Source organism: Lemur catta, chromosome 16, assembly GCF_020740605.2.
Source record: "Lemur catta isolate mLemCat1 chromosome 16, mLemCat1.pri, whole genome shotgun sequence".
Classification (NCBI taxonomy): Eukaryota; Metazoa; Chordata; class Mammalia; order Primates; family Lemuridae; genus Lemur; species Lemur catta.
Window position 1 is genome coordinate 55,938,851 of NC_059143.1, and position 26,097 is coordinate 55,964,947.

The 26,097-nt window shown below is 44.2% G+C and overlaps 1 protein-coding gene across 6 annotated transcripts; it reads left to right on the top strand.

The window, feature by feature from the left end:
* The first annotated feature begins 261 nt into the window (after positions 1–261).
* ADNP2 (ADNP homeobox 2) lies at positions 262–24,743 on the top strand. 6 transcript variants are annotated; one of them, XM_045527523.1, is made up of 4 exons: positions 262–476; positions 8,361–8,481; positions 14,879–14,968; positions 20,181–24,743. In XM_045527523.1, the coding sequence occupies exons 2-4, from the start codon at positions 8,374–8,376 to the stop codon at positions 23,313–23,315; spliced, it is 3,333 nt and encodes a 1,110-aa protein (XP_045383479.1). In that variant the 5' UTR covers positions 262–476; positions 8,361–8,373; the 3' UTR covers positions 23,316–24,743. The 6 variants fall into 6 exon arrangements, with proteins under 6 accessions (XP_045383479.1, XP_045383480.1, XP_045383484.1 ...); XM_045527524.1 differs by lacking the exon at positions 262–476 and adding an exon at positions 4,363–4,399; XM_045527528.1 differs by lacking the exons at positions 262–476; positions 8,361–8,481 and adding an exon at positions 13,493–13,502.
* Positions 24,744–26,097: the final 1,354 nt, after the last annotated feature.

The following is a 26,097-nucleotide window of genomic DNA, read 5'->3' on the forward strand; positions in this document are numbered from 1 at the left end:
TTTAGTGACGTCATCACACACTCAAACTCTCACGAGAGTTTGCCCAAGAGGTGAGAGGGTGGCAGGATAGTTCCCTGTGCCAGGAGCGGGCTCAGGGGAGGGGGCTCCACAGGGGACCCCTCACTTCCGCTCCTGAGCCTCGAACCCAGCTTCGCCCAGGGGCCCAGAGGGCCTGTGGGGGGGTGCCCAGGGGCCCCATGCACACTCCACTCCCATTGGCTGGCTGAGCCGGCATGCAAATGAGGCCCGACGTCACTTCCTGCGACCACTCCAGCGCCATCTTCTCTTTCTGGCCGCGCGGGAGGAGGGACGGGTGGCGCCGGGGGGTGGGCTCGCGCTGAGGCGGGGTCCCGCCGCGCGGGGCGGAGGCGCGGGGGGCGCGGGCGGCCCCGCGGGACGCGGCAGCTCTCGGCTGAGGACGCGGCGGCGCTGCGAGAGGCGGCGGCGGGGACGCGGCGCTTCTCGGGCGCCGAGCGGTAGGTACGGCCCTGGCCCCGGCCCCCGCCCGGCTCCTCCCGGCCACGCCCACGCCGGCGTCCGCCCAGGCTCTGCCCGCGCCCGCCTCGGCAGTCCCGGGACGTTCTCAGGGCGCAGGGTTCGCGGCCCGAGCGGCGCCCGGCGTCCCCGACGCGCCGCGGCCCGCCCCTGCCCGCTGGTCACGTGGGAGCGGGGCCGTCCCGGGAGGGCGGGGAGAGAGGGAGGGGAGAAAGGCGACGGGGTGGACAGGGGAGGGAGAGGGGAGAGAGCAGGGGGCAGGAAGGAAGGGGGAGGACGGAGGGGACGGTGGGGGCGGGAAGAGAAGGAACGGGGAGGGAGGGGGCACAGAGGGGAAAGGGACACATGGGAGAGAGGGGGACCGCGGTGGGTAGAGGGGCACAGCAGGGAGGGCGGGGCGGAGGAGGAGCGGGACCCGGGTGGGTGGAGGAGGGTTGCTGGAGATCCGGCCCCTGGAGGGAGCCCAGAAGCGCCCAGGCCAGGCTCTCCCTGGAGGTCTCTCTCTCTAGGCGGGAGTGTAGAAAGATGGCAAACCAAATGTAGGACAGGAACCGACGGTCACCCCTAAATCTGTCCAGTTTTTTCTCCCCCACGGCTGATAGCAAATCCCTGTTTCTTCACTGTTGAGGTTTTGATGAGAGTATCGACAGTTGATAGGCAGATGTTGGCTTTAAAATTTCAGCTTTTCATCTGCCATTGCTGATTTCAACCAAATAGATTGTGTTTACACAATTTCTACCAACATTTGGCGTATTGTAACTGTCCTTTTAAGTGTATTGCAGTTGCAGAATGATTAAATACATTAAGCATTTTCTTTGAGCAGAAGGCTTGTCCGAATGCTTAAAACTCATTATGTTTGAAGAGAAGGGGTGATCATTTCCTCTTGAGATCTTGGGGAATCTGCTGTCTGGTGGTGGGGAGAGGAAGCTGACTGGTGAGCAGGAATCTTACACTGCAGATTGGCAAGTGCTGTAACACTGAATGCTGTGGGCATCCCTGGAGCGTTTTTGAAGGAACACCCAGCTTTCATCAAATGAGGGGCTTGGAGTCTGGGTAGCATTTGGCGGGGGAGGAGCGTTTGTGGGAGAGAGGACCACATGTAAGAAGGTAGGAGTTGTGAAAAGTTCATTTGTGGTTGGAAGTCAAGTAACGTATGTAACTTATTCGGCCACGTAGTGAGTGTGCTGGCACTGCGCTCTGAAGACAGCATTGAGTGAGTGGTCTTTAAGTATGGCAGTGACAGATCTGTGTTCAGAAAGTATGGACAGGAGTGAGGAGGAGACAAGAGGCTGCCCTTCCAGCGGTCTAGGTGAGCGAGTAAGAATGTGTGGGCTGCAATAGGACATGTATGACAGGAGTTGATCCCTGGTTAAGGGGCATGATGACGGTGATGGCAAGATTTTTAGCTGAAGAAATCCTGGGATTTTTGGCAACACCTCTTTGATTTGAACCCAAGTTTGCAATTGCCAGCACTGTGAGGAGGTAAAATAGCCCTGCCCTCCGCTCTTTGGTTGTCACAGACCTGTTAGGGCAGCATGTTACATGGGAGGAAATTGAGAGGTTGAAGGCCACAGGGCTAGGAGGGGATCTGGTGATTTGAACCCATAGTTTCTGAATATATGGCAGACATATTCTTGTGTTTTAAGTCGCTTTTTAAAAAAAGCCCTGTGTTCCAATAGTTGGGACATTTCATTTAGTTTTTTTGCTTATGTGCCAAGTGCCGTACACGTATTAACTCATGCATCCTTAAAGCTGCTCTGTAAATGAGGCTGCATTCTCCCTGTTTTACAGATGAAGCAACCAAGGCCCAGAGAGATTTAGTGGTTTGCCCGGGATTACACAGCTAGTCGTTGGAGGGGTTGATTTAAACCCAGCACACAGCCTCAGAATCCTTGCTGGTGACTGTTGTGCTGTGCTGTCTCAAGTGAAAATCCTTTTAGAATTCAGATTTCACAGGAACTAAAAAGAAAGTTTTGTGGATTAAGAAGAAATATTGTTTATTACCTGAATGACTTAATTTTTTACAGTGTTTTCTCCATAACAAAATTTCTTTAAGTGATCATGATACTGAAAAACAGCAAAAGTAATCCTTTAAGTACCCCTTTGGAAAATAATATTTTCTTGTGCACATCAGTGAAATTTTATAGTAGTTCCATGTCTACCACAAACTTTGAGAACTGAAATTTATTGTGAACTGAGGTTAATTAGTGCATGATATGGACACAGAGTTGGCTGTCCAGCGTGCCATTTTCTAATGTTGAAAATTAACAGATTTTACAGAGTACTAAGAATACATGTAGAACAGTATCTGTAGAGGATCTATAAATATGAAAACATTGAACCATTTCTTTCCTAGTTGTTAATCCATTGGGCATTTTGTATGGACTTGTGTCCTTAGAATGGATAAATTATGGATCTAAGAATGAGTAAATTCTGCTATCTTAGAATGGATAAATTATGAGCAAAAGCTTCCCTTCCCCAGAGTGATCGGCAACAGTTATGAAACTTCTATAATTTGCCTATATCTTATTTTTTATCCTCAGTTGGTTTCCTTAAAGCAGTTAGCAAACTGCTAGAGAGACTCCTAGAGAAGGGAAACCTTTTCTCTCTTTTTAAAAGTAAAACAGGATCTGTGTGCTTGTTTTTGGTGAACCACAGTAACAATGATGAGGGGATGGGGCACTTACATTTGAGCACAAAAAGTTCCTATTCTTCAAATTCTGAAAGAAAAAAGACTGACAGTTTTTTGGCCCTAGTCCCAAGCCTTGAACAAGTAACTACAGAACCCTCGCTGGTTAGTGACAGCCTCATTTCAATAGCGCCCTCTGAGAGTGAGCCAGTCAGCAGTGGCCTCCAGTGTCCGTGCTTGTGCGAACCAGCCAGTTCCTCAACACTACTGGTTCTTGGAGTCCACTGGTTCTTGGAGTCCATGCTTCTCAAAACGCCATCATGAGGCCAGGTCTTGCTGTGTAAGCTGAGACTGTTCCTTGCAAGCAATAAATTTAGCTGCCCTGTTTAAGATACATGTGGATGATGGACTATACTTCAGACAGTCCTGTTTAGCAGCCAGCTTTTGGAGGAGGAAAGAACCCCAGGGGATAGAGGGGATGGTGAAACCTTATGGAGGGAATGAAAGCAGGTCTGATAGAGGGAGTGGAAAGCGGCTAACAGTTTTTATTGAGCCTTGCTCTGGCCAAAGGAGCCAGTCTGGGCTTGAAAGTGACCTTGTGCTTCGGGTTTAGAAATGCATCCTGAACACTTGACAGCTTTTCTCTGAGATTATAAGCTTTTGAAGGCTTGAATCCAATTCAGTGCATTATATTTTTTAAAATTTTACTGTTTTTTGTATTTCCTGTGATTTTTATATCCCCCAGTTCTACAATGGTAATGATCCTTAAGTCTCTCCATTTGCTGAGACCTGCATACACTTTTCATGTAGATAAGTTGTCCAAAAAGAAGCTTACCCGCTCCAAATCAGCCTCTGAAGAACTTTATCTTTCCTTGTTACCCACCAAAATTTCCTTCCTCTTACATGTTAACTCTCTCTCCTCCCACCTCTTCCCCATTTGATTCTAGTCTACCTTTTTGGGTTTACTTACCTTTTGCTAAATATATTCAGACTTTTCTTCCTCTTCCTTAATCCTTGTTTGATACTGACTTACCTTGAAAGTCTTGGTTGCCAGCTCCCCATAGCCTGTCCCTCTTCTGAACGTTCATAGCACTTTTTGCATCTTATGGTTCTTATCTGCTTTGTTTTATGTCTTTTGTTCATTTAATGAACATTTGCTGTGTACTGTGCTTTGTGATGGGCCCCAAACAAGCAAATACAACATGATTCCTGCCCTGAAGAAGTTCATTCCAAGTGGGGAATAGATACATAGGCAGCTAATTACAGCACGGTGAGGTGAGTGCAATGGAAGATGTATAAGCTGGTTATTGTGCTAAGTTCTAGGAGGGCTCACTGAACCTGTCCTTGGGTAGCAAGTAGAAGAGAGGGGTGTAGAGGTAGAACGGCTGTCTTGGGAGATACTGCCAAATTGCCCTCTAATGTGTAGAAATTAGGATTTTTCCACCTAGTCTTACTACCACCAGATATTATCAACTTAAACGCTACTGTTTTGATAGTAAAAAATTGACATTTATTATTTTAAATGTCATTTCTTTAATTGTTACTGAAGTTGAGTTACTCTTAAACGCTACTGTTTTGATAGTAAAAAATTGACATTGATTATTTTAAATGTCATTTCTTTAATTGTTACTGAAGTTGAGTTACCAAAATGTATGTCACTTGAATTTGGCTAATAGCTTTTTCCGTTTTTATAGCTTACACATTTAAAAAACGTTTTGAAATAGTTGCAGATTTATAGAAAAGTTATAAATACAGTACAAAGAACTTATTTTCCCAGAATCACTTTGAGAGTGAGTTGCTGAAAAAGTGGCCACATTACCACCACTACGATTTCCTACAAACAAGAATGTTCTCATGCATGTCTGATAACAAAGCCATCAAAATCAGGAAATCAATATATTATTACCATCTAATTTCAGACCCCTTTGAGGTTTTTCGAGGTGTTCCAATAGCATCATTTGTATTAATAGTAAAAGGAGCTAGTTTACAATTGCACATTATATTTAGTCTCCTTTAATCTGGGGTGCTTCCTTAGTTTTTTCTTCCATGATATTTTTTTAAGTATATAATTCATTGATTTTTTTTTTTTAAGTAACTTTACAGAGTAGTGCAACCAGTGCTACAATTTAATATTAGAACATTTCCGGCATCCCACCAGAAAGTGTGTCCATTTATTTGTTCCCATGTCTAGCCAACTGCTAATCTACCTTCTGGCTCTGCAGATTTGTCTTCTCTGGACATTGCATATAAATGGAAACAGATAATATGAGGACTTCTGCATCTGGATTCTTTGGCTTAGCATAATGGGTTTTTTTGTTTTTTGAGATAATCTTGCTCTGTCACCTTGGCTAGAGTGCAGTGGTGTCATCATAGCTCACTGCAGCCTCAGACTCCTGGGCTCAAGTGATCCACCTGCCTCAGCCTCCCAAGTAGCTGGGACTACAGGTGTGCCCCACTGCACCCGGCTAATTTTTCTATTTTTTGTAGAGATGGGGTCTTGCTATTGGTCAGGCAGGTCTCAAACTCCTGACTTCAAGCCATTCTCCTGCCTTGACATCCCAGAGTGCCAGGATTACAGGTGTGAGCCACTGTGCCTGGCCTGTTTTTGAGATCCATGTTGTAGCATGCATCAGTACCTAGTTTTTATTGCTAAATAGTATTCCACTGTGTGGATATGCTGCACTTTGTTTATCCTTTCACCATTTGATGGACATTTGGGTGATTTGCATGTTCTCACTTGTGGGCTGTTACAGACCAGGGCCACCTTACATGATCTTGATACTTTTGAATATTGCAGGCTAGTTATTTTGCACAATGTCTCTTAATTTGGGCTTGTTTGCCACACTTCTGTGAAATTACTCTTTCCCTTGGTTATTAGTAAGTATTTTGTGGGGAGGTACTTAGAAATCGTGTGTATACCCCATTCTTCATCAGACTTTCAGTTTAATTATATCAATGTGAACTTAAGTTTGTATTATAGTGAGTATACCAAAGTACCCCAAAACTTAGTGGAGAAAAACATTTTGTTTAAAAAGCTCATTAGTTCTCAGGGTCAGGAATTCAGACTGGGCTTGTTTCTGCTCCACAGGGGCCAGGTCTGGGAAGAGTCAAAGGCGATGTGACTTGCCTATGACTTGCCCTTGTGACTTGCTGACAGCTGGGGGTAGAGTCTTCTGAGGCATCTGTGCTCACGTGCTGGTGGCTGATGTCAGTACTCAGTACACACACGGGGTAGGGGCTCTGTGGGCTCGTGGCACTTACTTCAGACGGGCATCTGGATTCCGAGTGTTACCATCCTGAGGGGGGTGTGTGGCGTTTTTATGATCTGGTCTTACAATTCTCATGGCATTATTTCCTCCATACGCTATTGGTTGAGACGGCCACAGAGTTCTGCTGAGGGTCCAGGGGAGGAGACATAGGTGCACCAACTTTTGGGAGAAGTGTCAGAGTCATGTTGTAAGAGCATGTGGGATGGGAGGTGGTGTTGCATCTTTGGAAAATTTAGTTGTCACAGGTTACAGTTGGTTACTTCATATCTGCCCAAATTGTCCCATGGGCCGAGGGAGCTGCTTCAAGCTGGTTTCTTTTGTGTACTTTTGACATATCTGTCAAATCATTGTTTGAGCAAACGGCCTTGTTTTCTGGCACAAGGTGTTCTGGGCTCGTCTTTACTGTGTTCCAGCCCTAGAATCAGTCGTTTTTCCAAGGAGCCTGGTTCTTTTAATGGAAGGTGGTATTTAGAGATTAAAATTTGGGTCCTAGGTATGCCCTCTGCTACTGGGTAACTGCTTCCAGGTTCTCAGTGGACAGAGCTATGGAGCTTGCGTGTGAATGTATACACACTCTCAGACAGCATTTGTCTTTGTGTTGAAAACAATGAGGTCATTTCAGCGCCCTGTAGTCTGGTCAAGTACCATGGCATTTATTTTAATTTTATGCCTTTTCAGATACTGTTTAAACAGCTTTACTAAGATATAATTTACATGCTATATAATTCACCCATTAAAGTGTACAGTTTAGTGACTGTGAGCATATTCATAGAGCTGTGCGTGTCTCCACGGTTGATTTCAGAACATTGTCATTATTCCAAAACAAGTCCTGTTACCCTTAGCCGTCACCTCCTGGTTTTCTTAGCCCTGGTGGCCACGGTTGTGCTTTCTGTCTGTGGATTTGTCTGTTCTGGGCACTTCGTACAAATGGAGTCATACAACATGTGGTCATTGTGTCTAGCTTCTTTCAATTGGGTTTCCAAGGTTCATCTGCACTGTAGCATGTATCAGTGTTTCATTTTTTTTTTATAGCCTAATAATATTCCATTGAGTGGGTATATAACGTTTATCCAGTCATCAGTTTTTGGACAATTGGGTTGTTCACACTTTTTGGCAATTGAATAATGCTGCTGTGAACATCCTTGTTTAAGTTTTTGTGTGGGCCCGGCACGGTGGCTCACGCCTGTAATCCCGCCACTCTGGGAGGCAGAGGCGGGAGGATCACTTGAGATCAGGAATTTGAGACCAGCCTGAGCAAGAGCGAGACCCCATCTCTACTAAACATAGAAAAATTAGCCGGGCATTGTGTTGTATACTATAGTCTCAGCTACTTGGGAGGCTGAGGCAGGAGGATCGCTTGAGCCCAGGAGTTTGAGGTTGTTGTGAGCTAGGCTGATGCCACGGCACTCTAGCCTGGGCAACAGAGCGAGACTGTCTCCAAAAAAAAAAAAAAAAAAAAAAAGTTTTTGTGTGGATGTATGTTTTTCATTTCTCTTGGGTACAATTGCTGGTTCATGTGGTACATGTATGTTTAATCTTTTGAGGGAATTCCAGACTTTTCCAAACTGGCTGCGCTATTTTACATTACTACTAGCAACGTATGAGAGTTCTAATTTCTCTACATTCTTGCTAACACATGCTGTTTTCCTTCTTTTAAAAAACATTACAGACATCCTAGTAGATGTAAAGTAATATCTCATTGTGGTTTTGATTTGCATTTCCCCAAATAGCTAATGACATTGAGCATCTTTTCCTGTGCTTTTCTTAATGGCCATTTGTATATCTTCTTGGAAGAAGTGTCTATTCAGAACCTTTGCCCATTTTTAAATGGGATTATTTGTCTTTTCATTGTTGAATTATAAGAGTTCTTTATATAGTCTGGAATTATACTCTATTCCTAGTGTTTACCAACCTTGTTAAAAAATATTTTTATGTATATGCTGATTACAGTTTTCTTTCTTTTTAAGGAAAATTTCAAAAATGTTTCAAATTCCTGTGGAAAATCTTGAGAACATCAGAAAGGTGCGAAAAAAGGTGAAAGGCATTCTTGTGGATATTGGGCTCGACAGTTGCAAGGAGTTACTGAAGGTAAGAAGATATAAATCACAGATGGAAAGGAGACGATAATATTGGAGGTGCTAGGGTTGGCTTTATGGAGGTGAGATTTGAACTGGTAGTTTTTGAAGAGTGGGTGAGATTCCATAGAATGGAAATTGTTAATATTTTCCATGGCTCTATGAAAGCATTGTTAGTCCTTATTTATGTCTTTCTGACTTAAAGTGAGCTAGGAAGAGTTCAGTTTCTTAATTTTGAAATCTCAGACTTTCAACCAGATTTTTATTTATAAAAACGCAGTTCAATACTGGAAGAGTAATAATTACCAAGATTTGCATTAGTGGTCAGCATTTGTCTTTGCTCTCAAGTAGACAAATAGTGTTAATTCCTGAAGGACCCCAGGTAGGTCTCTGCTCACACTTCACCTTGTCGGAGGGATCTTCGCCCGCAGTGCTGCCCTTTCCCACTGTATTCTCTTACCCTGCTGTGTTTTGCTTCAAAACTGACACTCCCTGACCTGTCTCCCTCATTGATTCGTTATCCACTATTCTCCCTGTAACCAGAATAGTATCTGGCACATAGATTCTTAACAAATATGTTTTAAATGAATGAATGAAAGTAAAGCTCAAATAGGGAAATACTTTTAATAACAGATTGTGACCGAAAATCCACTTTTAAGTATAAGGAGAGGAGAGTGGAAACTCCTAGGTAGATCCTATTGCTCAGGAACAGTCTTAAAACGAGAAAACTTTTAGAGTCTTGACAGCTCTGCTTATAAGTCCCATTTTATACATGAGGAAGGAAATCGGGTAATTATGTGGAGACAAGATTGAGAATATTTGCTAAGTAGGTTGAGCATAGACACAGTAGATACATATTGATAGTTTATTAGTAATGGATAAATATGTGACTTTAGTGTTTGCAGAGAGTATAAAAATGTGTAACACATATGTTTAGACTAAGGAAATTTCAAATGATAACATGTAAGAGTTCTTAGAATGGTGCTTGGCACGGGGGAGATGCTTCAAAAACAAACACTGAAGGTACAGTAGTATCTTTAGTAAACAGACAGTATGACAGTATGTTCTTTTGATCTTTAGATGGTTAAATAGAAGCTTTTATTTTAATCCTGGCCATTAATTAATGGTATGACCTTGGGAAGTCAGTTCTCTGGGGCTCAGTGTCCTCATCATTACAGTGATGGAAGGTGGTAGAGACTTTAAGTCTATCTACTTGCCCCTTTTAGGGAGTTGACGATGTAGCAGGAGCTGAAACACGTACCGGGGGCATTCACAGTGCATAGCAGGCAGCAAGGCCATGCCTAGCTGGGGAGGCTGGTATCAGCTGTGTGGGGCAGTTGAGAATTAAACTGCTTTTGGGTGAAGTTTGCTTCTTTTTTTTTTTTTTTTAATTTTTTTTTTTGAGACAGAGTCTCACTTTGTTGCCCAGGCTAGAATGAGTGCCGTGGTGTCAGCCTAGCTCACAGCAACCTCACACTCCTGGGCTTAAGCGATCCTACTGCCTCAGCCTCCCGAGTAGCTGGGACTACAGGCATGTGCCACCATGCCCGGCTAATTTTTTTTTGCTATATATATTTTTAGTTGGCCAGATAATTTCTTTCTATTTTTAGTAGAGACGGGGTCTCACTCAGGCTGGTCTCGAACTCCTGACCTCGAGCGATCCACCCGCCTCGGCCTCCCAGAGTGCTAGGATTACAGGCGTGAGCCACCGCACCCGGCCAGAAGTTTGCTTCTTTAAAGAATGGATGGGATTCTCCAATGGAAAGAATTGGGGAAGGTGTTTCGGGAACATGGAATTTAGAAGCATGTCCAAATTGACTAAGCCCCATCAAACCAGGCTGAGTGAATTCAGTTTTTAAAAAAGGTTGTATTTGGAAAAAAAGATTCAAAGCTATAGAAAAGTTACAAGAATAAAGAGAGTACAAAGAACACTCATTAGCCTTTACCCAGATTTGCCAATTAACATGTGGTCCTGTTGGTGTTAACATTTCCTCACTCTTGCTTACAGGTGGTCTCTGCATTACTGCAGGGGGGTTGTCAGCGTGAGCAAATGTAACATTGGTATGAGGTTTTTGTCTGATCTAATCATCTATAGCATTGTTTTCCCTTCAGTAATGGAGCCAGTCTAGGAACAGGTATTCATTTGGCCATCATGTTTCCTTGCAATGTGAATTCAGTTTTTAAAAGTGTAATTCTGTTATGAAATTGGTTTTATTTTTAGATGAAATGTCAGTAACAGCTGAAGGTTTTCATCCTTGAGTCCTTTGTTTTTGACTTGAGTAGAACTGAACATTCCTCATGAACGTCAGTCAACGTAAGAATGTTTACTCATCTGAATTTGTTCAAGACTGTTTACTTCTTTTTAAGACTTTACTGACAGAGAGATACATACATGCTTCACAGGAAAATTAGGAGATTTGAATGGCTTAAAACTATTAAGTTAGTTAGATTAACTGTTGGGTTAAATAGTACTAATTCTCTTGGGTGGAAATTTTTATTTTTAGTAATTTGTAATTAGGCCTATATTTTATGAAATAGACACAGGAACATAAAGAAAATCAAGACTCCCTTGTAAACCATTACCCCAAAATATCCATTGTTAACATTGTTATATATCTGTATAGATTTTTAAAAAATTGGTTGCATTCACATTTTTTTTTCCTTACAAGGATATGGTCCAGCTGTATGAGATGTTATACTAGTTTTGTTTCTTGTCACTGAACCCCATATTAAGAACCTTTTTCCGTGTCAAATGGATTTATTCTTAATCCACTATAGTAGTTAAGAGTTCTTTGGTTTCAAACAACAGAAACCAAACGGACCAACTTCTGCAAAAGGGAATTTATTGGAAGGCTGTTGGGGGCTAATAGAATCCAGGCTGACTGGAGAATAGCACAGGAAAAAGAAGGGACCAAGGGAGCACCCGTCTGGTCCTCACAGATGCCCTGTGCTGCATTTCAGATTTCACAATGGAGTGTCACAAAGTACATGTCACTTTATTCTTCTAGCAGGAGTTAGGGCCTCAAATAGGAGGCTGTGTGTGTCGACTACCTGGCTGAGAAGAGTGAGCCTTGGGGAAAATATACTCTTCTAAGAACATTGTCTTTTTTCTTTTTTCTTTTTCTTTTTCTTTTCTTTCTTTCTTTCTTTTTTTTTTTTTTTGAGATACAGTCTTGCTCTGTCCCCTAGGCTGTAGTGCAGTGGCGTCCCCGTCATCCTAGCTTGCTGCAACCTCAAACTCCTGGGCTCAAGAGGTCCTCCTGTCTCAGCCTCCCCAGTAGCTGGGACTACAGGCATGTGCCACCCCACACACAGCTAATTTTTCTATTGTTGTAGAGATGGGGGTATCTCTTGCTAAGGCTGGTCTCGAACTCCTGGCCTTCAGCAATCCTCCTGCCTCCAAGAGTGCTAGGATTACAGGTGTGAGCCACCGTGCCTGGCCATGATTACATTCAGAGTTCCCCGTATAAAATCTGACAAGAATTTTCTTTTTAGGGCTAGTGCTAGGAAAGTACCTGGCCTATCTGAGCCTACTGGAACCACAGCAGGGATCAGTCCTAACCACCATTTCTGATGCTTAGCCCAGTCAAGCGGGCCCATCCCTTGAATAATGACTGTGTGTTTTACCCATTAAAATATTAAAGAAACCAGTATTTGGTTGCTTAATAACCAAAACCCACAAATATCATAAACTTGAAAGTGAGAGAGATATGTGTTCTTTCTGTGTATGTATGTGTGCACTGCCCAAAATAGAGATTTCTAATACATGCTGTGTACCATAGAGGAATTGTGATGTTATTTGGGAATTATAGTTTCTCTGGTGGGCTGAGGATTCATAAGTAAGTGAAGCATTGTTTGAGGATTGAATGAGTACTCCACCCATTAAGTTACTGTTATGTTTCAAATGTTAGTAGATACTGATGTGATAAATATTAATAATATCCAGAGTTATTTAAAAGTATTGGTATTCCTGGCAGCTTTTGTCATCATGCGTGTTTCAAATTAAAAACTATTAGAGGTACAGACACTATCATGGTAGAGGCCAGGAAAAATCTTTGATGTTAAAGAGGTGTGGTAGGGGAGAAAAAAGGGAGGTGTTTTTTTTTTTAATGTTTCTGGTTAGAGTTTCAAGTACAGGCATACCTTGAAGATATTTCGGGTCCACTTCCAGACTACCGTATTAAAGCAAATATTGCAATAAAATGAGTCACATGAATTTTTTGGTTTCCCCTTGCATATAAAAGTTATGTTTGGGCCAGGTGCAGTGGCTCACACCTGTAATCCCAGCACTCTGGGAGCCCGAGGCAGGAAGATCACTTGAGGCCAGGAGTTTGGGACCAGCCTGACCAAGAGTGAGACCCTGTCTCTACGAAAAACCAGAAAAATTAGCTGGGTGCAGTGGTGTGTGCCTGTAGTCCCAGCTACTAGGGAGGCTGAGGAAGGAGGATCGCTAGAGCCCAGGAATTTTGAAGTTGCAGTGAGCTATGATGATGCCACTGCACTCTACTCAGGCGACAGAGTGAGACCCTGTCTCAAAAAAAGTTATGTTTACATTATATTGTAGTCTTTTAAGTGTGAAAGAGCATTATGTCTAAAACAATGTACATGCCTTAGTTAAAAATACTTTATTGCTCAATAATGCTAACAATTGTCTGAGCTTTCAGTGAGTCTTAATCTTTTTGCTGGTGGAGGGTCTTCCTCTATGTTGATGGGTGCTAACTGATAAGGGTGGTGGTTGCTGAAGGTGGGGGCGGCTGTGGCAATTTCTTAAAATAAGACAACAGTGAAGTTTGCTGCATTGGCAGACTCTTCCTTTTATGAAAGATTTCTCTGTAGCATGCAGTGCTGTTTGAGAGCATTTTACCCACAGTAGAACTTCTTTCAGAAGTGGAGTCAGTCCCCTCAGACCCTGCTGCTGCTCTACCAACTAAGTTTATGGAACATTCTAAATCCTTTGTTGTCATTTCAACAGTGTTCACAGCATCTTCACCAGGAGTAGATTCCATCTCAAGAAACCACTTTGTTTGCTCATCCGTAAGAAGCAACTCCTCATCCATTCAAGTTTTATCCGGAGATTGCAGCAGTTCAGTCCCATCTTCAGGCTCCACTCCTAATTTAAGTTCTTTTGCTATTTCTACCACATCTGCAGTTCTTACACTGAAGTCTTCAACCTCTAAAATTCGTCCATGAGGGTTGTAATCAAGTTCTTCCAAACTCTTGGGAATGTTGATATTTTGACCTCCTCCCATGAATCACAAATGTTCTTATGCCATCTAGAATGGTTCATCCTTTCCAGGTTTTCAATTTACTTTTCTCAGATCCATCAGAGAATCCCTATGGTAGCTCTAACCTTATGAAATGTATTTTTGAAATAATTAAGACTTGAAAGTTGAAATTACTCTTGATTCATGGGCTGTAGAATGGATATTGTGTCTGCAGACATGAAAACAACATTAGTCTCCTCGCACCTCTCCACAAGAGCTCTTGGGTGACCAGGTGCACTGTTAATGAGCAGTAATATTGTGAAAGGAATCTTTTTTTGTGAGCAGTAGGTCTTAACAGTGGGCTTAGAATATTCAGCAAACCATACTGTAACAGACGTGCTGTCATCCAGGCTTTGTTCTTCCATTTATAGGGCACAGGCAGAGTAGGTTTAGCATAGTTCTTAAGGGCCCTAGGACTTTGAGAATGGTGAATGAGCATTGGCTGCGACTTAAAGTCATAGCTGCATCAGCCCTTAACAATGGAATTAGCCTGTTCTCTAAAGGTTTGAAGCCAGACGCACTGACTTCTCTCTAGCTGTGAAGTCACAGATGGCATCTTCTTCCATTACAAGGCTGTTTCATCTACGCTGAAAATCTGTTTAGTGTAACCACCTTCAGTGGTGATCTCAGCTGGATCTGGATAACTCGCTGCAGCTTCTCCATCAATGCTGAGTGCTTCACCTTGCACTGTTATGTTATGGAGATGGCTTTTTTCCCGTACACCTCAAGAACCAACCTCTGCAGCTTCCTCACCTCTGTCAGCCTTCATAGAATTCAAGAGTCAGGGCCTTGCTCTGGATTAGGCTTTGGCTTAAGGGCATGTTGTGACTGGTTTGATCTTCTGTCCAGACCAGTAAAGATTTCTTCAGAGCAGCAATACGGCTGTTTCACTTTCTTACCATTCATGTGTGTAGGTTATAGGCAGACACTACACCATTTTATGTCAGGGACTTGAGCGTCTGTGGGTTTGGTATCCGCAGGGGGTCCTGGAACCCATCCCTCTTGGATATGGGGGAACAACTGTATTTTCATTTCTCTTTTCTCATGTAGGTTTCTTAGGTGCCACATACTTGCCAGGTTCTAATTAAATATTTCTTTATCTTCTGAATTTGCATAATGATCTCTTTTTTTCTGCTTTTTGAAAAGGACCTTAAAGGCTTCGATCCAGGCGAGAAATACTTTTATAACACATCGTGGGGAGATGTTTCTCTCTGGGAACCGTCTGGAAAGAAAGTGGTATGTATTTTCTGTATTTGGTTTTCACGTTTCTTCAGAAGTTAGGGGTAAGTGTGAATTTAGTCTGAGGAACATCACATGTATTGGGGTTGCTGGTGGATGAATGGGGAGGAGGCCCACTGCAGCCATTTAGGGAGACAGAAATCAAAGTTCATTGTTGGGCAGGGTTATGGGTGCTTTGAGAGTCGTCTTTGAATGTAGTTGACACAGCGATGCAGGAAACTGTCCTTGATTATAAATGCCACTGGTATAAAAAGGAATTTTGATTTAATAACTGTTCTGAGTGAAACAAAATGCTTTGAATTAAGTGTGTACAATGAATGTACATCCTGGTTTCCGAAACTAAAATAAAAATGTAGATCTTTGAATCAAGGAACAACATTTTTAATAATTCAAAACTTCAAACGTCAGCAAATTTAAGCGGCTCCTGAAAGGGTTTTTCTAGGAACCCTTTCCTGTCCCCAGACATGCAGATCTGATCAGGATCTAATCGGCCCCAGGTTTGACTTAGCTGTCCCTCCCTAACTTCTGTCTGTCAGAGTCATGCTGGCCTTGGGAATTTCGGCTGTAAAAGTGTTTTCTGTAATTCGTCCTTGTTTTGACAGCAATGTTGCTGTTGTCAGCCGGCCTCTTGAGTCCTTGTTTTAGTCTCTGACCCTCCTTGGCCTGACACCCCCTCCCTACGTCTGATGTGATCCTTGAATCCACCGCGATGTGGTTACTCTGTAGCACAGCTCATGGCTGTTGAAATGAGCCTTGTTTAGCAGATCTTGACTTCATGAACCTTAAGCTTCATTGGTTTTTCTCATCTGAATTCTTAAAATATCCTATAATGTAGCTTGCAGTATATATAAAATCACATTTTTCATTAAGAAACATTTTTTAAATCATGCCACAAAGCAGGTGACAGTTTTTGGTGCCTAGTATAAAGAGGTAAAAGTTAAGATTCTTTTCCTCAAGGAGTTTGTTTTTGTTGGGTGAGTAGGGCCTAGACATAAAGTATTATTTAGGTTATTAAGTATGAAATGTCTGATTTCCTTAAGTACTAAGTTTGACAGTTGGTATCTCTGACATTTCAACTTTGACACTTGTTATATTTTTATTGTGAAGATGCATCCTCAGTCTTGCAAATGCATGTTTTGCCTTGTGATTATCTTCCAGATTTTTTTTTAGAGCAATTTTTGTGAAACCATGCATAAGTCAAAAAATTTGTGTTTACTTTCAAATATGATTTCCATCGTGGAACCAATGCAGTGCAGACAGCTTGAAATATCAAGTGTTTGGGAAGGATGCGGCTAATGAATGCACAGTACGTCAGTGGTTTGAGAAGTTCCATTCTGGTGATGTTCATCTTGAAAATCGGCCACGTGGGACCTGAGGCAGGGTGGATAATGATGAGCTGAAAGCTGTAGTGGAAGCGAATCCATCTCAACCTACACATGAACTAGCAGCAAGGTTTGATGTTACTATTCCAACAATATTGGACCATTTGAAACAAATGGGCAAGGTAAAGAACCTGGGTAGATGGTTCCGCTTGAATTAAACGAGCATCAGAAGAGAAATCGTCTCAAAGCTTGCCTTTGCTGTCATGACAGAGGCGAACCATTTCTGCACCCTATTGTTATGTGTGATGAAAAGTGGATTCTTTTTGACAATTGCAAGTGTTTGGCACAATGGTTGGATAAAGATGAAGTGCCGAAACACAGTCCAAAACCGAACATTTGTCAAGAAAAAGCTAACGGTGTCCATTTGGTGGTGCAGCGCTGCTGTTACCCACTACAGCTTCATGAAACCCAGATAGTCGATTGCAGCGGATTCTGCTGCAACCAGTCGCATGAAATAATGAAGATGCTTGCGATTAAGCAGCCGAGATCAGTCAATAGAGACAGGCCAGTCCTCTTGCAAAACAGCAGTCGACCACATGTTACCCAGACAATGCTGCTCACACTACAGCAGCTGGCTTGGGAATTCTGTCATCCACTGTATTCACCGCACTTTTCACCTAGTGACTCCCACTTCCTCTAGGCTTTGGACCACTTCTTGCAGGGAAAAATATTCAATTCTCAACAAGCTTTGGAAAATAAAACGCCTTTTGTGATTTCACTGGCACTCGCTCTCCAGGCTTCTTTGCTACTGGCACAAACAAGCTACCGTTAAGATGGCAAAACTGTGTAGATAGTTTAGGTGCACACTTTGATTGATTGTACTGCTTCTTGTTTGAGATATAATAACTACACGTTTGATTCAAAATTGGACATTTCATATTTAATGACCTAATAATTTGACAATAGAGACTGAATGTATTAGATACCATATTCAGTTAAAAGTAAAAGCACAGTTGCGTGGAGTGAGAAGGACTGACGTCTGCTAGTATCAGTGTCTTTGTTCCTAAGGTGGTCTTTCTTCCCTCTCTGGTTTGTTCCTGGGGACATAGGATTTAGGAACAGAGACAGTTTGGGGAGAACTGGAGGGCAAGTTGCATAATGCGGTGGATTGTGCGGCTCGTGCTGTCCTGAGGTCCTCCAGGGCTCGCAGGAGCAGGTGAGCCTTTCTCAGGCGATGAGGACAGAGACTTGCTGAGGTGGTCTGAGGTGCTGGAGCTTGAATCTCGGGGTCTTGAAGAAGCATCGTTAAGGAGTGATGGGAAGATGACGCCTGGTCTGGATTTGGTCCTTCCAGCAGCACATGGTGCTGCAACTTCACTTCCGTCATTGTTTGCTCTTCCTGTTACCAGTGAGCTGATATTCATACTCCAGTTTTTTTTGGTTGGTCACTGCCCTGGAACTTCTGCAGGTTTTTGTGTGAATATGTGCTTTTATTTCTCTTGGGTACGTGACTTGGAATGGGATTGGTGGGCTGTATGGTACGTAAATATATATTTGTCTTTCTGAGAAACTGCCACACTGTTCTGCAAGTCGGTTGTACCAGTTGGCTTTCCCCTCAGCAGTGTGAGCGTTGTAGCTGTTCTGCATCCTTGCCGGTTGATACTGTCTGGGTTATTGTATGTATTGGCTTATCTACCCATTTCCTATTTTAACAGATGTGTAATGTTGTCTCCTTTAGTATTAATTTGCATTTCACTAGTGACTGATGATGTTGAGGACGTTTTCATGTGTTTATTTTACATCCAGGTATCTTCTTTGATAAAACTATTCAAATCTTTTGAGCATTTAAAAAAAGTTGGGTCATTTGTTTCCTTCCTGAGATTGAATATGTCCACAACGTGTATTCCAGATGGGAATCGTGTATTAGATAGGTGGTTTGCAAGTATTGTCTCTTAGCCTGTGGCTTGTCTTTTCATTTTATAAACAGTGTCTGTAAAAGAGCAGAAGCTTTTTTATTCTCATGAAGTTCAATTTATCATTTTTTTCTTTTATAGATAATGTTTATGGTGTCATATTAAAGGAAAATTTGCCTAACCCAAAGACTTATTCAACACTAACAGATATTAACAGGCATTTGTTAGTAAGTTCTGTCTGTTCTTTCCTTGAGTGTAATTTTCTTTGAGTATGCAGTTTCTCAATACTGTTTTTCATTGAGTATAAAACACCATTTTTAATGAACCACTAATAAAACTAAAACCATATTTCACTTAAATTGTGTTGCAATATGAACCATTGGTTGTGAGGTACATCCAGATTTCAGAGAGTTAAAATATGAAAAAAATGTGTATTTTAGAATTAGTGAAATAGGTTTTTATTTTAGCGTTTGGTCTGAGATGGTGGCTGTTGCCCTAGGTTTATTGTAGATCCTACCAGAAATATTAGAACCTGGGATTTTTCCAACTGCTGAGAAGATAGTAGTAACGCAGTGTTGAATGTGTTTAGGTAATTCTTCTGACCTGTGACCCAAGAGGAAAAACTACATGAATAGGAGAGATATAAGATGACAAAGTCTTGAAGAATGGCAATAAGTGTGTGTGTGTGTGTGTGTGTGTGTGTGTGTGTGTGTGTGTGAGAGTGATTGTGAGAACACGGATTAGGAGAGGGACGGTGGTAATAAACTCTTGGTTGCTGTGACAGTGCCATTGTCAACTCTGGGGCCTCGGGCGAGATGTTCGATCTGTCCAGGTCTCGGCTTCCTGGCGTGTGGGACTAGGGGTAGGTTCACTAGCTCCAGGATCCCAAGAGTTATCATGAGACCAAAGATGTCGGTGTGTCTCAGATAGTCACAAACCTGCAAGTTTTACTGGATGTTGGAGCAGATTGCACTGCTCATTTGGCCAGCAGTTATATAAATGTCTGTTTTTAGACCCCGAGGTTGTTGATTCCCCCTAATGTGCCTTAAATAGAAAATCCATATGGTCAGTATAGTGTTCTGTGGCCTCAGGATTCTTTACAACGTGGGTTTAGGCGTACTTGCTCTTTAGATTAAATAGTTTATTGGGTGCCTGCATGTGCGAAGCACCATCGGTTTGACTCCTACCTTCTCTAGGAATGGGGGGATGAAAAGGATAATAATGATATTTTAGCAATCTGAAAGCTGGGTTAGTTGTAGATAAATTCCAGAGGTTTTAGAATTTGGAGTAAAAACAATGTTGGAACTAAGAAAAATGGGATGAGAAGGAGAAAATAATTTTCTCCTGCAGAAAAGTTAACCAAGTTTATTTTTAATTAATGCAGTTGAAGTATAGGACTAAGTGATGAGATGTGTGGTTTTAGTGGATGGCTTAGAGCAGGGGTCAGCAAACTACAAGTTGTGGACCAAATCCTGTAACAGCTGGCCAGCCGGGGAGGACATACAGTCTGCTCCAACGTCCAGTAAAACTTGCAGGTTTGTGATGGTTTGACCATTTGCACAACCGATGAGCTAAGAATGATTGTGGGGTTTTAAATATTTAAGAAGAAAAGACAAAAAGAGTCCATGTGAAAACTATATGAAATTTGAATTGATGTTCATAAATATTTATTGGAACATAGCTGTGCCCATAAATTACATATTATTTGTGGGTACTTTTGCACTACAGTGGTGACACTGAGTAGTTGCCACAGAGACTGTGTTGTGTGGCCCACAAACCTAAAATATTTACTCTCTGGCTCTTTATAGAAAAAGCTTGCCAATCCTGGGTTAGAAAAAACTTCCTCGAGGAGGGACAGTGTGAATGTGTGTAGCACATCAGAGGAGAGTCGTGGATTCCCGGACTGGGGAGGGCGGAGCGTCCTCTATGCAGTTTGTATTAAACTATGCCTGAAACTTTCTTTTCTTTCAACAGAGGTACCGAACAAAGCCATACTGCTGTGGCCTCTGTAAATACTCTACAAAGGTACTTACTTCATTCAGAAATCATTTACATCGTTGCCACGAAGATGAGATTGACCAAGAGCTGGTGATCCCTTGCCCAAACTGTGTGTTTGCATCTCAACCCAAAGTCGTGGGGAGGCACTTCAGAATGTTCCATGCTCCTGTTCGGAAAGTGCAGAACTACACGGTGAATATTTTGGGCGAAACTAAATCGTCGAGGAGTGATGTGATAAGCTTTACCTGTTTAAAATGCAACTTCTCAAACACTCTGTACTACAGCATGAAGAAGCATGTGCTGGTAGCCCATTTTCACTACTTGATAAACTCCTACTTTGGCCTGCGGACTGAGGAGGGCGAGCCACTGAAAACTAACGAGACTCCTGTGGAGAAGATCCCACCGTCTGACAAGTATTACTGTAAAAAATGCAGTGCCAATGCCAGCAGCCAGGATGCATTAATGTATCACATTTTGACATCAGATATACACAGGGATTTGGAAAATAAGCTTAGATCTGTGATTTCAGAACATATTAAGAGGACTGGACTTTTGAAGCAAATGCATATTGCCCCCAAACCGGCAGCGCGGTTGGTCGTGCCGACCAGCAGCAGTGCTCCGAGCATCCCGGCCGCGCCACCTCGCTTCCATCTGGCCCTGCCACAGAGCAGTCCCAGCCCGGCCACAGTGCAGCCGGTGACGGTGGCCCCGGCCGCTTCCGGGAGCCTCACCCATTCCCCACCGGCGGCTGCCCAGTCCCACGTGACTCTGGTCTCCACCCCTCTGCCCGTGGGCCAGAACAGCCTCACCCTGCCGTCCTCAGCGCCTCAGCCTGTCTTCCTTTCTCACGGGGTTCCACTTCACCAGTCTGTGAACCCTCCCGTGCTGCCCTTGAGTCAGCCGGTTGGACCCATAAGTAAGTCTGTGGGCACCGGTGTCCTCCCCCTAAGTCCGGCCGTCCGCCCGGGGGTTTTGCCCGTCCCCCAGCCTGTGGGGCCCATGAGGCCTGGCGTCCTTCCTGTTAGTCCCTCTGTCACCCCCGGAGTTCTTCAGGCTGTCTCGCCAGGGGTGATCTCTGTGAGCCGGGCAGTGCCAGCAGGGGTCCTTCCTGCAGGCCAGATGACCCCTGCTGGGGTTATCCCTGGGCAGACGGCAACCTCCGGGGTGCTTCCTCCTGGTCAGATGGTCCAGTCAGGGGTGCTCCCTGTTGGCCAGACGGCCCCGTCACGGGTCCTCCCTGCAGGTCAGGTGGTCCCGTCTGGGCTGCTTTCTCCCAGCCAGACGGTCTCCTCAGGTGGTGTCCCTGTGAGCCAGGGGGTGAATTCTGGGGTTCTTCAGCTCAGTCAGCCTGTCATGCCAGCAGTTCTCCCCGTGGGCCAGCCAGCGCGGCCCGGGGTTCTGCAGCTCAGCCAGCCAGTCAGCACCAGCATTCTGCCCGTGAGCCAGCCGTTCAGACCCGGCGCTTCACAGAACACCACCTTCCTCACCTCGGGCTCTATTCTCAGACAGCTCATCCCTACGGGGAAGCAAGTGAACGGGATTCCAACCTACACGCTGGCCCCAGTGTCTGTCACTCTGCCCGTGCCCCCCGGAGGTGTGGCAACGGTGGCCCCACCACAGGTGCCCCTCCAGCTGCTGCCATCGGGCACAGCAGCCCCGATGGCTGGCGCCCTGCCCGGCATTCCCTCTCCGTCGGTGCTGGTGAATGCCTCCCAGAACGTGTTCATTCAGGCCCCTTGCTCTGCGGCAGATACGAACCAGGCGCTGAAGCAGGCCAAGCAGTGGAAAACCTGTCCCGTTTGCAATGAGCTCTTCCCCTCCAATGTCTACCAGGTCCACATGGAGGTGGCCCACAAGCACAGCGAGTGCAGGGCTGGGGACAAGCTCGAGCCCGAGAAACTGGCAGCGTGTGCGCCATTTCTCAAGTGGATGAGAGAGAAGACGGTTCGCTGTCTGTCCTGCAAATGCCTGGTCTCTGAGGAGGAGCTCATCCATCACTTGCTGATGCACGGCCTGGGCTGCCTGTTCTGTCCGCGCACGTTCCATGACATCCGAGGTCTTTCCGAGCACAGCAGGACCATGCACCTGGGGAAGAAGAAGTTGCCTGTGGATTACAGCAACAAGGGTTTTCAGCTGGACATCGACGCTAACGGCAACCTGCTGTTCCCCCACCTTGACTTCATTACCGTATTGCCAAAGGAGGAGCTTGGGGAGCGGGAAGTCTACCTGGCCATTCTCGCCGGGATACACTCCAAGTCCCTTGTGCCTGTGTACGTGAAGGTGCGGCCTCATGCCGAGGGCACGGCCGGCAGCCCCAGCAAGCAGGTGTCAACCTGCCCCTTCTGCTTTGGCACCTTCGTGGCGCCGGAGGCGTACGAGCTGCACTTGAAGGAGAGGCACCACATCATGCCCACGGTGCACACGATTCTAAAGTCCCCCGCGTTCAAGTGCATCCACTGCTGTGGGGTCTACACTGGGAACATGACACTGGCTGCCATCGCCGTCCACCTGCTGCGCTGCAGGAGTGCCCCCAAGGACAGCGGCTCTGACCTGCAGGGCCAGCCTGACGCTGTCGAGAACAGCGAGCTGCTCCTGGTCAACGGTGAGGTTGTCCCCGATGCCCCCTTCTCTGTGAAGAGAAAGCTGCCTGAGGCCCACGCGGGGGCCGAAGACCAGAGGGCTGGGGAGGAGCCGCCTCTCGTCCTGAATGTGGATGCGGCCCCAGGTTCAGAAAAAGGGACGAGTGTTGTGCCTTTTAAAAGACAAAGGAATGAAACCAGGACAGAGGGACCGGTCGTTAGCGAAGATGCTCTTCAGATTTTAGCATTAGATCCTAAAAAATATGAAGACCGTTCTTATGAAGAAAAAAAGCAATTTCTTAGAGATTATTTCCATAAGAGACCGTATCCTAGTAAAAAGGAAATAGAACTCTTATCCTCACTCTTATGGGTATGGAAAATTGATGTGGCTTCATTTTTTGGAAAAAGAAGGTATATTTGCATGAAAGCAATAAAAAATCACAAGCCTTCTGTACTTTTAGGCTTTGATATGTCTGAACTTAAAAATGTTAAACACAGATTGAACTTTGAGTATGAACCACAAAACTTGTAAGAAAATTAGTAAAGCTAAAGTACTAGGTAATAGGTTTTCAATTGAGACTTTTTAAAATGTTGTTTTCACTGCGTTGAATTAATCCCAGTGGTCTTTATGCTGCTCTTTAGACGTATTTCAGGTGCTCAGAAAGGCTTCTATGTAAGGAAGCAAATAGTTCTTTCAGATTAATTGTAACAATATTTTCAGTTTTTCCCTGTGTCATGTAAATTAAATCTTTTGATACTTCATGCACGCCTTGTTTTCCCGGCAGTGTTAGTTGTCGTATGATAAAAAACCTGAAATCCACAAATACTTGTTTTTTTCATTTGAGGAAATTTCAGCCTGTTTCAGAATACTTGATTAACTGCAAGCCGGAGCGTCGAGCTCCCTCAGCTTTGCGGGCAGCGGCAGGTGAGGCCGGGAATGTTGGGAGCCGCTCGGCTCCCTGCGGGCGCACTGCATTAACTCTTGCTGGTTTCTTCTTTGAAAGTTATTTACTTATTAGATTACAGTTTTGATCTACATTTTTTCAGGTTTGTCCTAACAGCTGTTTTTTTTTTTTTTAATCATAACTCAGAAAACTAAGTGTTTTTTATTTGTTAAAAATATACTGGATCTGAGGTCTGGCACGTAGCTCATAAATCAAGAGTTATTTTTACAAATGAAGTAATTCTGTAGGTGCAGAAATCAGTTTTCAGTGTAGACTTTCCCTCTTTTTTGATATGCTGATAAGTCATTTCTCTATTCAAAGGTAAGAAAACAAATCTATAGTGCCTTTTTAGAATAAACATTGAAACACACCCAAAAACTCTTCTCTTAACCTAACTGCTGATAAACTAGTGAAAGGGAAGGACTGCAATGCTCAGGAATAAAGTCACTGCACCTGAGTGTGGACACGAACTTAAATCTCAACGCAGGTTTTCAGGGGACAGGGTGGAGCGAGTGGGCGGGTCTGAGTCGCCAGGGCCGGCGTGGTCGGGCTCTGGCAGCAAGTCCTGGAGGCCAGGTTTCCTCTGGCCCAGCTGTCGGGTGGATGGGACGTGTGTTGCTGAAGAATCTGTGTTGTGTCGTTTGGATGTTAAATCTCCGTTTTTTCCATCTGCTGTAAAAGAAGCACCAGAACCAGTGAGGGAGACCAGCTTGGGCCATAAGTCACGTGCTGGTGGTACACAGCGGAGGAACCTGTCTGACATACCTTTGGGTAGGAATGTTTGGAGGAGGTGACAGCCTCTGAGAAATATAATAATGTTACTATATGAATTTTTAAAAATATAATACTTGCATGTAATTGCTATAATGTGCATTTTTGAGGCAATTGTGAAACTGGTCTGTGATTGTTGGTGTACTCTCGTACGTTCAAAAAGAGCTTGTTGAACTTATTATTTTTTTTTACCTATTGTTTTCAGAGTGTCTATTTTGAATTAAAATTTGTTACACCACTGCAAATAGAACTGTTTAATTCGTTTAACAATTAAAACACTACTGTGTATGTCTCTCAGGAATAATCTAAATGTGGAAGTAGGCACCACATGTTTTCTAAAGAACATCAGTTGTCATTGTGTGAAAATAAGCACAACTGGAAAGGGCTAAGTAATGACCAGGGTCACAAGATGGCTTTGGCAGAGATTTGTAGTATTTCAGTAGTGGTTGTCCCCACAGTGCCAGGGCAGGTCATAACCAGCACTGTGACGTTTGCTGTTCCCGAGCTGTGCTCAGGGGTGTCAGTGGGGACGGACAGTCTGCTGCTGGCTGGGGCCTAGTCCTTGCCTTTCTTCAGCCGTGCCCACCAGGGTTCCCAGCCTCGGCACTGCTGACGTCGTGGCCCGATGGCTCCTTGCTGTGGGTGGCCGTCCTGTGCACAGTGTCCCTGGCCTCCACCCACCAGATACCCCACACTGCCCTGCCCCGCCCCAGTTGCGGCCCCCACAGCTGTCGTTGCCAAGTAGTCCCTGAGGGGCAGAATCGCCCCGTGAGAGCCACTGTGATGAAGGTGCCCCGGTTTCCAGGTGTGTTTCTGCGGTGGCACACCTTTTGATCGAAGCTGGGCCTTTTGTTGTGCAAGCTGCTGGTTATTAAATTTTTAGGCTTACAGGTCAGAATCGGATAGAAGCTCCACTTCAAAACACTTCAAAAAGCACATGTGGGAGTTCTTGCAAACGCAAAAAAAAATTTATTTGAAATTGCAAAAAATGCAGATCAGTAGTAGTTTAGTGAAGATTTTTAAACTGTCATTAAAAGAAATTCAGAAGGAAGGAGATAGTTTTTTTATACGATGATTAGAAGAAGTTGTGTACTTTCAGAAATGTCATTTAACGTTATGTGTGGCCCAGCAACTTGAAGGCACCACATCCTGGAAGTCCGTTGAGGGCAGCATGCTGGTGCAGCTTCTGTGTTGTGCAGTTACTTCTTAGAGTTCACTAAACAGAGCAACCCTTAACCCTCACTAATGAAGAAAACGCAGCACCAAAACTCTTAACCTAGTTTTTACATTAGTTTGTAAGGTCTTTTTAGTAAATAATAAGCATTTATCAACTGCTTAGATTGCTCGGAAATGGGCAGAATAGTTTGGTAACAGTCATCCTTGGTGCTGCCTGCGTTCTTCACGTCATCAGCGTGTGCTGCGTTGTAACATTTAGTCCCACAAGTAAAACCCTGCAAAGGGGCTAAGCCCCTTCAGGAACACCAGCAAGTCCGACTCTGCGAGAGACATCGTTATTCCACAGAACCGAGTCAGTCGAGAGGTCCCTGTGTTTGCGTGATCTCTGCATGGTGCGGGCTGCACACGCAAGCCCACAGCCAC

Coding starts and splice junctions, on each gene's coding strand:
- ADNP2 (XM_045527523.1), top strand. CDS start 8,374: ATGTTTCAAATTCCTGTGGAAAATCTTGAGAACATCAGAAAGGTGCGA. Junction 8,482..14,878: donor GTTGCAAGGAGTTACTGAAG/GTAAGAAGATAT, acceptor CTTTTTGAAAAG/GACCTTAAAGGCTTCGATCC. Junction 14,969..20,180: donor AACCGTCTGGAAAGAAAGTG/GTATGTATTTTC, acceptor TTCTTTCAACAG/AGGTACCGAACAAAGCCATA.